We start from the raw sequence: 15,058 nt of genomic DNA, 5'->3' as shown, positions 1-15,058 counted from the left end.
TACTATCGGACACTGATAATACCAGACTAGACACTACTAATACTGGACACTACTACTATCGGACACTGATAATACCAGACTAGACGCTACTAATACTGGACACTACTACTATCGGACACTGATAATACCAGACTAGACACTACTAATACTGGACACTACTACTATCGGACACTGATAATACCAGACTAGACGCTACTAATACTGGACACTGCTACTGCTAATGTACTGTCACATCTGTTACCAGCCCTCTTCTGTTTGTCATATTTTTGTTTTCGTCCAGGTCATTTGTAACCAACCCCGCCCCTTGTAACAGATCTCATGTGTTCCTTGTTTAGTTTCTAGTTAGTATCTTGTATTTAAGCCATCTGTTTCCTATGTTTGTTGGCTGGTAGTTGTTTGATGTGTTGCTGTTCAGGTCAGTGTTTCTTGTTCAAAGTTCAGTGAATATTGTGTTTAAAATGTCGAACTCTGTGATTCATGTGAATCACATCTCTCTCTTTGAATTACCCAGCTTATCAACCCTGGAATGTCTTACTGATTCTGACTCTGGATTTGCCCACAATAAATCTCATTCTTCTCAGTGTTTTTATTGTAGGGGAACACTTTGACTCCTTAGACCTGGTGATAAGGCATTCTGACAGCAGCACAAACTCTTTGTGTGTATCTATAAATATACAGTAGTCCAGTAACTTACTGTAGTTTCTCCAGTGTACAGTGTGGATCCTCCAGTAGATCAGAGAGCTGCTTCACTCCTAAGTCTCCTGGTTCATTGTAGCTCAGTTTCAGCTCTCTCAGGTGTGATGAGGGGTTTTTCTTCAGAGCTGAACACAGAGCAACACAGCTTTCCTCTGTAATACTGCAGTCAGACAGACTGTAGAGAGAAGGAGAAAAACTACTCAGTGTATTTAGAGAACACACATATGCACATGAGAGCAAGAGAGAGTGTGTCTGTCTATAATCGGTAGTCCAGTAATTCACTGTAATATCTCCAGTGTACAGTGTGTTTCCTCCAGTAGAGCAGAGAGCTGCTTCACTCCTGAGACTCCTGGTTTATTGTAGTCCAGGTTCAGATCTCTCAGGTGTGATGAGGGGTTTGACCTCAGAGCTGAACACAGAGCAGCACAGCCTTCCTCTGTAATTCTGCAGTAAGACATCCTGTAGAGAGAAGGAGAAAAACTCCTCAGTGTACTTACGGCTCAACACACACACTTACACACACATATACACACACTATCTTACGCATGTCTATAATCAGTAGTCCAGTAACTCACTCTAGTGTCTCCAGTGTACAGTGTGGATCCTCCAGTAGAACAGAGAGCTGCTTCACTCCTGAGTCTCCTGGTTCATTGGAGTTCAGATTCAGCTCTCTCAGGTGTGATGAGGGGTTTGACCTCAGAGCTGAACACAGAGCAGCACAGCCTTCCTCTCTAATACTGCAATTAGACAGTCTGTAGAGAGAAGGAGAAAACTCAGTGTACTTAGATCTCATACACACAATCTCTCTCATACACCACAACCATGCTCACTTACACACACACTCACACACACACACACACGAGAGCGAGAGTGTCTCTATAAATAAACAGTAGGCTACTAACTTACACCAGTTTCTCAAGTGTACATTGTGGATCCTCCAGTAGAGCAGAGAGCTGCTTCACTCCTGAGTCTCCTGGTTCATTGGAGTTCAGATTCAGCTCTCTCAGGTGTGATGAGGGGTTTTTCATCAGAGCTGAACACAGAGCAGCACAGCCTTCCTTTCTAATACTGCAGTGAGACAGTCTGCAGAAAGGAGGAGAAAAATTCTCAGTGTACTTAAATATCAACACACACACACACACACACACACACACACACACACACACACACACACACACAATCTCTTGCTCACTTACACACATACATGTGAGAGCGAGAGTGTGTGTGTCTATAAATAAACTGTACACAACTAACTTACACCAGTTTCTCCAGTGTACAGTGTGTATCCTCCAGTAGAGCAGAGAGCTGCTTCACTCCTGAGTCTCCTGGTTTATTGTAGTTCAGGTTCAGCTCTTTCAGGTGTGATGAGGGGTTTGTCTTCAAAGCTGAACACAGAGCAACACAGCCTTCCTCTCCAATACTGCAGTTAGACAGACTATACAGAGAAGGAGAAATCTACTCAGTGTAGTTAGAGATCAACACACACACACACACACACACACACACACACACACACACACACACACACACACACACACACACACGCAAACACACACAGAGTACTTAGACCTCAACACACACACACACACACACACACACACACAATTCACATACATCCACACATCCTCAGTATTCTTATTACTTAGCACTCATGTATACACACACACAAAAACACACACAATCATGCACAGACACACATATACATACTCTCTATAATCTAGTCTACAGTCTATAATCAATAGTCCAGTAACTCACTCCAGTTTCTCCAGTGCACAGTGTGTATCCTCCAGTAGAGCAGAGAGCTGCTTCACTCCTAAATCATATGGATTATTGGAGTTCAGGTTCAGCTCTCTCAGGTGTGAGGGATTTTTCTTCAGAGCTGAACACAGAGCAGCACAGCCTTCCTCTCTAATATTGCACAACGACAGACTGTGGAGAGAAGGAGAAAAACTCCTCAGTGTACATAGAGCTCAACACACACTTACACAAACTCACACACACATTGTCTTACACCCAATTAACACACACACACACACACTCACACAAAAACATGCACGTACGCTCACACACTTTTTCCATCTTTCACACAATGTATCCTTTTGTCAAATACACACAATATGTCTTTCTGTTTCATGTATGCACTCAAATCACTACATCATGAAAAAATGATGACCTCACCTCAGTTTCTCCAGTTTACAGTCTTTACTCTTCAGTCCAGAACAGAGTTTCTTCACTCCTGAATTATGCAGTATATTCCCACTCAGGTCCAGCTCTCTCAAACTGGACTTTGATGTGAGAACTGAGGCCAGAACATCACAGCTTTTCTCTGTGAGACCACAGTAACTCAACCTGGAAGATTAATGATGATAAATCAGAACACAGCTGTCACAGTTAGCCCCTCCCCCAGCTGTGAAGCAGATTATGTTTCTCAATCATATATACATAAACACACAGGGATTAGCCACATGGAAATGCAACCAAGACACATTTAAAATAGATCAAATCGATCAAACCACACCAGGGTGCATTTGAGCCAGATGTTATATTGGCCTCTGCTATTCAAAGTGGTTGGTAGCACTGTCCATCTCTCCAGTACGGAGTAAAGACATCCATTACTGCGCACACACACGCACACACACGAACACACACACACACACACACACACACACACACACACACACGCGCGCACACACGTGCACACACGTGCACACACGTGCACACACGTGCACACACACACACACAAACACACACAGTTAAAGCTCTAATCAGGTCAGTAATGAAAATACTCACTGTGCTTTTCTGCAGGCGTAGACCACTTTCTGCAGCTTCAGAAAACACTCCTCTGATGGGTCATATTTCCTCAGGTCAAACTCATCCAGATCTTCTGAAGTTAACAGTTTGTGTTCCACATATTCCCACTGAGCATCAGTGAATTTCACCCCATGGAGACAACGTTCACCTTCTCTCTTCAGACACATGTCAGCTACACACACAAGAGAGAGTGATGGTTAAGTTTACACACACAAGAGAGAGTGACGGTTAAGTTCACACACAAGAGAGTGTGACGGTTAAGTTCACACACACTGATGGGTCTGAACTACAGATTCTCTCTCATCTACATACACAGTGCAGCACACTGTTGGACACACACACACACACAGTTACATATGTCCATCTCTCAGGAACTCACATGGTGGGAGGTCCAGTAACTGTGGGAGTCGGACTGATTTTCACAGCCCACTGTTCTGTTCTGTCTCAGTAATTCTACAGTAAACATTATTAAAGACATTCTGGATTGATCTGTGTCTAGTTCTGTCCAGGTTGTATGTGTCTGGAGCAGTGCAGATCACTTCCAGTCTGGATGTCTTAAGTCTACATGAAACCCAGAATATCTGGAGAAATAAGAAGAAATTTTCTACGTACTCTGACTGGCATATTTAATATTAAAGAACAATATAAGCAAGTGTTTTCAGCCTAACGAGTGTCCTGAACCCCACACATATAAGAACCTACGCTGTCTATATCAGGATCTTTACTGTTTCTTACACTGGTGTTCCTATATTAGAATCCACACTGTCTCTAACACTGGAGTTCTTATACAAGGATCCACACTGTCTCTAACACTGGAGTTCTTATACAAGGATCCACACTGTCTCTAACAGTGGAGTTCTGATATAAGGATCAACACTGTCTCTAACAGTGGAGTTCTTATATAATGATCTTCACTGTCTCTAACACTGGAGTTCTTATCCGCTATGTGTGTGATCAGACCCTCTGCTGTTTCCTTCTATTGATCTTCATTGATGAAACATGGATGTATGCTACAGATGTTTTACAGGTATTTTATCGGTGTTGTATCAGATATAGTTATTTTATTTTTTCATAGGTATCAGACCCCCTGGCACAATGGAAAAGCACTATTAAAGAAACGAGGTTACCTGTCTCATTGTCACTCATCAGTCTCTCCTTTTCTCGCATTTGAGCTGAAAACAGAGATACAACCACCAATCACAGAAGTGCCCAAATTAAGGGTGTCAATCACTGCACATTAGTCATTTCTGATCAGCCCCAAGGATCAGACTGAATCTGCAACTTTCTATCACTGACAATCTCATCAGTACAGAGTACATGACTTATTATATGTATCTAGATCATATCTGTAAATGACTTCAATTGATTCTAATAGTGTCAGTCTATCACATTTGAATAAAACATTGTCTCATTTGCTAACTGGTTTTAACATCAGGTTCATTTGTTGTAATATTTCCTGTATCACAGTTTCTCTTCACAACCAACACAACTTTCTGTGATGCTGATCTGGAGAATCAGTAACACTTCAGTAAATATGTCGTCATGGAGATGAGCAGTTGGTGGAACTGGAGTTAACGAAGCTCTAGCAGTAGTGTTCTAGAATGTGTTCCAGAAGACTCATGACTTTCCAGCAGTGTTCTAGAATGTGTTCCAGAACATTCATGACTTTCCAGCAGTGTTCTAGAATGTGTTCCAGAACAATCATGACCTTTCAGTATAAGTCCAGATATCTCCAAGATGGGCCTGATCTCAGTCTTTCAAGCATGCTGAACCCCACACCCTCTGAGCCTTCCAAGTGTACTAAACCTCATGTCCTCTCAGTCTGACCAGTGGACTGAATCATTCAGTACAAATCCTTCAGGATGGGCCTGACTATCTAAAAGTGAATTTATGACTTTAACATCTCCCTCCAGAGCCCTTTATGCACATTTGAGGTGAAAATCAGGAACATTTCAACATTTAATGATTAGCTGTTCAGCTGTGAACTGGAACTTAATAAGAGACTTAATATGTCTTAAACTTAATATGTCTCCTGGTACAGACTATAAGGACTGAGATGTAGGTGTCATGGTAAGCCATTCCCAGAGTACAGGGCATACACCCACTCAGACACAGACACACCCATATACCACACCACTCCCCCGGTCTCCATCCCCCACTTTTTACTCACGAGGTTACCTGTCTCAATGTCTCTCATCAGTCTCTCCTTTTCTCGCCTTTGAGCTGAAAACAGAGATACAACCACCAATCACAGAAGTGCCTAAATTAAGGGTGTCAATCACTGCATATTAGTCATTTCTGACCAGCCCCAAGGATCAGACTGAATCTGCAACTTTCTACCACTGACAATCTCATCAGTACAGAGTACTTAGATCAATATCTGTAAATGACTTCAATTGATTCTAATAGTGTCAGTCTATCACATTTGAATAAAACATTGTCTCATTTGCTAACTGGTTTAACATCAGGTTCATTTGTTGTAATATTTCCTGTATCACAGTTTCTCTTCACAACCAACACAACGTTCTGTGATGCTGATCTGGAGAATCAGTAACACTTCAGTAAATATGTCGTCATGGAGATGAGCAGCTGCTGGAGCTGGAGGTAATGAAGCACCAGCAGTAGTGCTCTAGAATGTGTTCCAGAACATTCATGACTTTCCAGCAGTGTTCTAGAATGTGTTCCAGAACAATCATGACCTTTCAGTATAAGTCCAGATATCTCCAAGATGGGCCTGATCTCTGTCTTTCAAGCATGCTGAACCCGACGTCCCCTCTCAGCCTTCCAAGTGTACTAAACCTCATGTCCTCTCAGTCTGACCAGTGGACTGATTCATTCAGTACAAATCCTTCAGGATGGGCCTGATGATCTCAAAGTGAATTTGTGACTTTACCATCTCCCTCCAGAGCCCTTTATGCACATTTGAGGTGAAACTCAGGAACATTTCAACATGTAATGATTAGCTGTTCAGCTGTGAACTGGAACTTAATAAGAGACTTAATATGTCTTCAGGTACAGACTATAAGGATTGAGATGTAGGTGTCATGGTAAGCCATTCCCAGAGTACAGGGGATACACCCACTCAGACACACCCATATACCACACCACTCCCCCGGTCTCCATCCCCCACTTATTACTCACACCCATCACCTGTGTGTCATTCACTTTCAGTCACTTCTCCCTGCATTTAAGCCCACAGGTCCAAATCACCAGTGCAGTGCGTTGAACCTGTTTCCCTTACACAATCCGCTAGCATTCCAGTGCTAGCATTTCTGTTTGTGCACTATGGACATTAAATACATGCTTTTACCACCCTCACCTTCATCTCCCTCTGTTCTCCTGCTGGCAGTAGTAATAGTGATAAATAAAGAAGTACTAGGTGATAAATATTGGTTTACCTCTCCTCATGAAACATATCACACCCCCCAGTGCTAACAGCAGGATCAGCAGAATGGGAACAGTGATAGCAGCTGTTTTTCCAGGACTGGATAAGTGATCTGAACACAATGATAAAGTTTCAGATTAAAGATCCATCTGTGCAGTCACAGTTTCAAGAAAGAACATGTAACGGGTGCGAGGGAGTCGAAGATGCGAAGACGAGGTGCGTTCACAAGGCTACGTTTATTAAGCATGACGCAGGACACGCTCACGGCGTGTTGAAACAACAGTTAACACTCAACAGATCACACATTAAAGACGAACACCAAACGATACAAACGCACACACTATATACACGTAGCCTAACAAGCACCGCGTGAAACACATTAGACTAACGAGACAAGTGATCACCCACAAACCCAGCCACTCCCACGGACGTACATATAAAGACATGGACAACAGTAACACACGCCCGAAGGGAGGGGTCCGGGGCTGAAGCGTGACAGAAGAGAATCATTTATTTACAGATAAACACAATAAAATATTTTCGACACAATAGATCATAGGATCTTGCTAAAATGGTTAGAACGCTGGGTTGGAGTCTCAGACAGAGCCCTTTCATGGTTTTACTCTTACTTAACTAATCGCTATAAGTTTGTAGAGCTCAATAATATTCTATCCAAACGAACAAAAGTGAAATATGGGGTCCCACAAGGCTCCATTTTAGGACCACTATTATTTACATTATATATGCTACCATTGGGCACAGTTATAAACAAACATGGTGTCAATTTTCCCTGCTATATAGATGACACTCAACCTTACATATCAGCCAAACCTGATGACAAAGTCAATTTAGGAAAAACTGAGGCCTGTGTAAGAGATACTAAATGCTGGATGTCTCTAAACTTCCTTCAACTTAATGAGGACAAAACATAAGTTCTCCTCCTGGGCCCTAAGGCCTCAAGACAGAAAATTCCAGATCTAATGCTTAATCTTGCAGACTACCCCATTACACCTGGCACAGTAGCACACCTAGGCGTCATACTCGACTCCGACCTATCATTTGATAAATACATAGATAATACTACTAGGATAGCTTTTCTACATCTCCGCAACATTGCCAAGTTAAGAAATGCATTATCACAGGACGATGCAGAAAAATTGGTGCACACCTTTGTTAGCTCCAGATTAGACTACTGTAACTCACTACTGTCAGGATGTTCAAATACGAATTTAAATAAACTTCAAATAGTTCAAAATGCTGCAGCCAGAGTTCTGAAAATTTCATCATATCAGACAAGTCCTATCAGCCCTGCACTGACTCCCAGTTAAATTCCGTATTGATTTTAAAATTCTATTATTAACTTATAAAGCACTGCACGGGCTTGCGCCCAAATACCTCCAGGAACTTATTTCCTATTATGAACCCCCACGTCCACTAAGATCACAGGGTGCTGGTCTTTTATTAGTTCTAAAAATTAATTTGGTAACAGCAGGGGGAAGAGCCTTTTCTTTGGAAGAACAACCTTCCAAAATGCATCCGGGACTCTGACACAGTCACAATCTTTAAGTCCAGGTTAAAAACCCACTTATTTAGTTTAGCGTTTGATAATTAATATGCCCCCTTAGATAAAGGTATAGATCCAGGGGTTCATAGACGAAGGGTTTTATGGTAGACTGGGGCGCTGGTGCTGTCATCCTGTCACTGCTCGTGGTCACTCAAGTTTGTTGACAGTGCAGTGGATGGATGCCATTGTCTCAGAATGCTCCCAAGTCTATGTTACCTCCTGGTTCTGCCTTTTTTAGCTAGGGTGTAATAATTTAACTTAATGCTGGAGTTGCTGCCACACTCTAGAAATTTTCCCTGTTTTATTTTCTCCACATGGCTGCCCGCCTGCTCAAGGAACAATGAGATGAGGAGAGACAAGCGATCCATCCTGGGCTGGCCACCTCCTGCCTAACCGAATATGCCTACACCAAGATGGACATTATCCCTTGCATCTTTTCCTTTTCTTTATTTCTTTCTGTCTAAATTGTTGTTGGAGGAGGATGGGTTCCCCCCTGAGTCTTGGTTCCTCTCAAGGTTTCTTCCTCATGCCCTTAGGGAGTTTTTCCTTGCCACTGTCGCCCTTGGCTTGTTCACTGGGGTCTAGGACTCAGACACTTGTAAAGCTGCTTTGTGACAACAACTGTTGTAAAAAGCGCTATATAAATAAAATTTCATTGATTGATTGACTGAAATAAATTAACACATTATAAGCAATAATAAAAACATTCTCTCATAAGTGTACTGACTACTGGTAATTACTTTGATACTCCTGAGTGTTGTGAGAGTTCAGTAGTGTCATTACCAGTGATGTCGATCTGTTTCTCCATCCTGATCTGCCCCTGTTTCACTCTGCAGATGTAGATGTTGGTTTTACTCTCGTGTGCAGTGAGGCGGAGTCTTGCATAAAAACCTTTAAGATCTCCACATGACTCTGTAACAGCAGCAAGTTCAGCTCCTTCACTGTTCAACCACTGGAGTTCAGGAACAGGCCACCAGCCTCGAGATTCACACTGTAGATTAACCCCACCTGAGACACCAGTACCCAGGACAGTGATCTCTGGGGTTCCTCCAGTAGCTGTGGGTTAAAAGACCAAAATTTGACACAGGATGATCCTGTTTCTGTTAACATACACACTTTTATTTTTCCTTAAATAAACATATTATTTATTACACCTATAGTTTTAAGAATAATTTTGAAATATAATGGTATTTACCTTCAATTCTAAGCTGAACACTGATATGATCTCTCCAATGGGCAGAATCAACCTGACATCTGTACTGTCCTCCATCAGACACTTGAACATTCTTCAGGAGCAGTGAGGTGTTGCCCTGATTTAGCTCCTCTATAAACAGAGATGTTCTGTTTTTGTATGAATGATCCTGATCACCAGTCTGGTCTTGTTTATTCTTATAGTGATGCACCAGTGTGTCTCCTAGATCCTGTCTGGTCCACTTCACTTCCATGTCCACAGCACTCATGTGTGGTGTGAGTGAACACGGCAGAGTGACGTCAGAACCAGGAGCAACAACAACAGAACCTTCACCCTCCAGATCAAAGTACTGAGCTCCTGTAATGAGAAACACCACCATGATGGATGTTCACATTCACTCCACATATTACACACATCAGTACGTCTGATGTATTTCACACCGTGTGTTTAAAGGACATTTGGGTGAATATTCTCATGATCCAGGTGTGATGTCATAAAGAGCATACAGCATAACAGAGTCAGTTCTGTAGCTGTTTTTATAAAACAATTATTTGATCGCCTGCTGATTTGGTAAGTTTACACACTTACACTCGCCATTTTATGGTAGGTTTATTTTAACAGAGAAACAGAAATGCGTATTTAGTTAAATAAGACCGACTGTGTGCCCCTGAAGTACACAAATTAGAAAATTAGAAAATACTCTGTTATGTGGATAAAAGACACCTGCCACAGAATCTCTTCCATTTAAATATCTTGACCACCATGGGCAAGACCAAAGAGCTGTCAGCAGAGACAGGACTGTAGACCTGCACAAGGCTGGAATGGGCTACAAGACCATCAGCAGGAAGCTTGGTGAGAAAGAGACCACTGTTGGCATGAAAATTCATAAATGGAAGAACTACAAGTTAACAGTCAAACGACATCACTCTGGAGCTCCGTGAAAGATCTGACCTCATGGGGTAAGAATGATTCTGAGAAAGGTGAGGTGTCAGCCTGATGGATTTGCCATAATGGATTGAGATCCTACAGAGGCCGCAATGTCCTTGTGTTCAAAAAGGTATTGAGTGGCTGAGGCTGAAGAATGCAGCCATGTACTGTAGAATCTTGAATGATAAGCTCTTGCCCTCAGCCAGAACACTGAAGATGGGTCTTCCAGTACGACAATGACCCAACAGCCATGGTAACAAACGAGTGGATCATGAAGCACATTAAGGTCCTGGAGTGGACTAGCCTGTCTCCAGACCTTAATACTCCATACATGAATCCCATAGAAAATCTGTGGAAGAACCTCAAATTTCGAGGTTCCAAGCAACATCCTTGGGACCTTCAGGATTTGGAGAGTTTCTATAGAAGTAGCCTAATCAAAGAGTCATAGGTTTCCCTCTCTCCAGCCACCTCTTCTAGCTCTTCTGGGGGGGATACAGAGACATTCCCAGGACAGCCGGGAGATATAATCCCTCCCTAGGGAGGCCCCCAGGTGGGATCCGGACCAGATGCCCGAATCACCTATATGTGGAGGAGCAGTGACTCTACTCCGAGTCTCTCCTGGATGACCGTGTTCCGTACCTTATCTCTAAGGCAGAGCCCGGACACCCTGCAGAGAAAATTTATTTCAGTCACTTGTATTTGTAATCTCATTCTCTCAGTCACTACACAGAGCTCGTGACCATAGGTGAGAGTCGGAACATAGATTGACCAGTAAATCGAGAGCTTTGTCTTTTGGCTCAGCTCTCTCTTCACCGCAATGGTCCGGTACAGCGTCCGCAACACTGCAGCTGCAGCACCGATACACCCGTCAATCTCTCATTCCATCCTCCCCTCACTCGTGAACAAGAACCCGAGATACTTGAACTCCTCCACTTGAGGCGAGGACTCACTCCCACCCAGAGAGGGCTCTCCACCCTTGGCCCACTGAGTACCATGGTCTCAGTTTTAGAGGTGCTGATTCTCATCCCATCCGTCTCACACTCGGCTGCAAACTGATCCAGTGAGAGCTGCAGGTCTTGGCCCGATGCTGCTGAGGATTCCTCAGGGAGTACAGGGTACCGGGCCCACTGCTACGGGCTATCCAGTATCACATGACCGGCAGTAAGTCAGACTGGTTCCCGGTGAGAGTTGGACTACACCAGGGCTTCCCTTCGTCACCGATTCTGTTCAGACTTTAATGGACAGAATTTCTCGGTGTAGCCAAGTGGTGGAGGGGGTTCGGTTTGGGGGCCTCGGGATTCCACGTCTCCTTTTTACGGATGATGTGGTCCTGTTGGCATCATCAGGCCACGACCTGCAGCTCTCGCTGGATCCAATTTAATTTATAATCTTTGATGATATTCTGTCTCTGTTAAAATCATAGACTATTTGTCACATAGGGCTCAGCCCCCCTCTTCTAGCTGTCAATTTGGTCATCTGTTCCATGTGCCTGTGTTTTCCTTGATGACTTTTTACATAGAAAACAACAGTTGCGTAACAGAACTCGTAGTGTGCGTGCACGCATGCATGAGCAACCGCGCCGTGCTGTGGCCCACCTCCTCCAACCGTGCCTGCATGAGCATGATATGCTTCAAAAGTCCTGAAGCATATCATGCCTTATGTTTATATCGAAGTTTGTGTTTGTTTTTTTATGTGCTGTTCACTTAGCTTGAGTTCACCCCAGTATTTTTGTCAAAAGCGCATGTGAGTGACATGAAACCATCGCTAAGCTGCCCAGTCAGGATAAGATAATTTCAATAAACAATTTGTGTCAGGTTTGCTCTCAGGGCAAATGGCATAGAAAAAATGCACAGCAAAACAAAAATATGAAGAGGATAGAGGATGTTTTTAACAGAGTGGGCAGAGTAGGCAGCCCTAGCCCGGCACCCGGGGTTGGGGTTAGGTCCCTTACTCAAGGGCACCTCAGTCATGACCTCAGGCCTGGGAATCGACCCAGGACCCTTTGGTCACAAGACCGGTTCCCTCAGGGTAAATCTGAGCAGAGGTCTGTGTGTGTGTGTGTGTGTGTATGTGAGAGAGAGAGAGAGAGAGAGAGAGAGAGAGAGAGAGAGAGAGAGAGAGAGAGGGGAAGGGATGGGTGATGTTCAAGCGTGCCCATGTGTATGATGTGGCTCTTTGCTTTAACACAGTAAAAAAAGTGGCTCTTGGTCTCACCCCTGGCCTATTACATTGTTACTGTTTAGATCAGTATGTGTAATCTAGGGATGTGTCCTGTTTGACGTGTTTTGTGTGATTTGTCTCTAATATGTGCAGTGCTGTGGACTCTTGTTGTTGAGGACTTTGACAGAATGTATTATGATGGAGGTTACAGTACCTGAGAGAGACCAGTGGAGGAACAGAATCATCACCCAGACACACTCCATCTCTATAAGAGAACAACAGTGACATTTCTGATATACATTCAGCTCACTCACAACTGAATATAACACTTATTTAGTTAATGATTATGTTAGTTCCATCTCAAGTCACTAAAGTTGCAAGTTTAACTACATGATTATTTCTTGTCTACTTGAAATTAGAGCAGCACCAGTTTTGAATGACAAGAACTGTAGCTAAGGACACATTTATTGTATGATAAGAGATGAAGTCAAATGTATTTCTACAGCATCTTTGATACACACTGGAAATTCAAAGTGCTTTACAGAAGAAAATAAAGGAGCTTATTATGATCCGAGGTCTATCACCTTCAGAAGGTCCTTACCAACAAAATATTAAAATAAATTAAATAACGAATTTAAATAAATCAAATCAACAAAGGGGTTAAAATAAAACAGTAAATTTCGATAAATTAAAATAAGACTAAGATAAAAGAATTAAGAATGAAAGAGAATGAAATAATTACAATACAATAATTAAAGGGAAATAATTGTCAGGAACAGCACATGATCGCCGTGTGATGCGGTTCACCTGCCGCTCATTGCCCCTCCCCTTCGCAACTATTTAAGCTTCCCCCTCACTCTTCCGGGTTGCAAAGTATTGTTGCCATGCCACGTACCAAGCGTTATTTCTGTGTTTCTGCCTTCCTGTGTACCGACCTCTGCTCTCCTCCTAGACCTCGTTCCCTGCCTAGTCCCTCTGTACCTCCTGGCTTCTGTCTCACCGGCATGACCCTGGACTGTCCTGACTATGTTTACAGCACTCCTGCACCACACACCCTGAACGGAGTATCTCGCCTGTTCAAGTGCTGATTGTTGTTTCAATAAAAGTGGTTGTTATCCGCACTTGGATCCTTGTTTGTCTGATCAATACATTACAATAATGTTACATATATATATATACAATGTACCTAGAAAACAATACCTAGGTAAAAGACTAAAGGAAAATAAATGTGACCAGAGGTATCAAATAAAATAACATGAAACTACAGCAAAGCAACTTAAAAAAACAACATTCATGGTAAGCCAAGCATGGCTAAAACAAGCAAAGAGTTAAAAAGTAAAGGAAAACATATTAAAGCAAGCCGTGAGAGTAACTAGTGCTGTAGTAGCTACAGAGTAGAGAGTAACTAATACTGAGCTGATGGGAGGAAGGAATGAACTGATCCAGCTCTAATGCATGGGCAGTACAGTAACTGTACAATAAATTGGTTAGGGAACTGGTCTTGTGACCAGAGGGTCGTGGGTTCGATTCCCAGACCTGGGGCCATGACTGAGGTGCCCCTGAGCAAGGCCCTTAACCCTCAATTGCTCACTTGCAGAGGTGGAAAGAGTACTGAAAAATTGTAATTGAGTAAAAGTATCATTACTTTGCCTAAAATCTACTCAGAGTAAAAGTAAAATTACCCGTCTCAAAATTTACTCGAGTAAAAGTACAAAATTACTTCAATGTAATTTGAAGTAAAAGTTACTTAGTTACTTTCAGTTATTTAATGCATGGATGAATCATGAACCAAATTCAGCACAAGTTGTTTTAATCGATTTCAAAGCGTATTTAGGTGCACATCCACACTTGCAAAAAGATCAGCTGGGCTCAGGAACATACTACCTCACAGCACAAGGACAGTCATAACCTGTACCATAAAGTGCAAACAATCTTCAGTCCTATTGTCCAACGGATAACACTATGATAAGAATAAAGACATTTAAATTACAAATTATTCAAAAAACAAAATGCACACAAAATTAAGAGCCCACAAGATGCCACAAATCCAACTAAAATGCAACAGGATTCCACTACTCACAATAAAATGCCCACAGGATCCCACATCAAAAATTAAAAAATGCTCATAGGATCCCACAATTTAAAAGTAAGTGCTCACAGGATCCAACTATTCAAAATACAGTGCCCACCGGATCCCACTATTCACAATAAAATGCCCACAGGTTGCCACAACTCAAAATAAAATATAAAATGACCACAGGATCCCACACATCTCAAAATAAAACAAAATGCGCACAGGATTCCACAATTTAAAATGCTCACA

General features: G+C 42.5%; 1 protein-coding gene across 4 annotated transcripts in view; it reads right to left on the bottom strand.

Annotated features, from left to right (window-relative positions):
* The window catches only part of LOC143486731 (uncharacterized), a 104,292-nt gene that overhangs the window by 79,559 nt on the left and 9,675 nt on the right, over nt 1-15,058 (bottom strand). For 2 of the 4 annotated variants that reach the window (XM_076986117.1, XM_076986120.1), the window contains 14 exons: nt 12,950-13,000; nt 9,652-10,005; nt 9,240-9,512; nt 6,906-7,004; nt 5,686-5,730; nt 4,635-4,679; nt 3,487-3,679; nt 2,875-3,045; nt 2,452-2,625; nt 1,955-2,131; nt 1,603-1,779; nt 1,272-1,448; nt 979-1,155; nt 695-871 (listed from right to left, as the gene is read on the bottom strand). In XM_076986117.1, the coding sequence (XP_076842232.1) occupies nt 695-871; nt 979-1,155; nt 1,272-1,448; nt 1,603-1,779; nt 1,955-2,131; nt 2,452-2,625; nt 2,875-3,045; nt 3,487-3,679; nt 4,635-4,679; nt 5,686-5,730; nt 6,906-7,004; nt 9,240-9,512; nt 9,652-10,005; nt 12,950-13,000 (2,290 nt within the window). The remainder of the gene's footprint in view (nt 1-694; nt 872-978; nt 1,156-1,271; nt 1,449-1,602; nt 1,780-1,954; nt 2,132-2,451; nt 2,626-2,874; nt 3,046-3,486; nt 3,680-4,634; nt 4,680-5,685; nt 5,731-6,905; nt 7,005-9,239; nt 9,513-9,651; nt 10,006-12,949; nt 13,001-15,058) is intronic. The other 2 variants (XM_076986118.1, XM_076986119.1) reach the window with 2 other exon arrangements.

This window comes from Brachyhypopomus gauderio, unplaced genomic scaffold, assembly GCF_052324685.1.
Source record: "Brachyhypopomus gauderio isolate BG-103 unplaced genomic scaffold, BGAUD_0.2 sc45, whole genome shotgun sequence".
NCBI classification, from domain to species: Eukaryota; Metazoa; Chordata; class Actinopteri; order Gymnotiformes; family Hypopomidae; genus Brachyhypopomus; species Brachyhypopomus gauderio.
The sequence above is the reverse complement of the archived record's forward strand: the minus strand, read 5'-3'. Positions and strand labels throughout refer to the sequence as shown.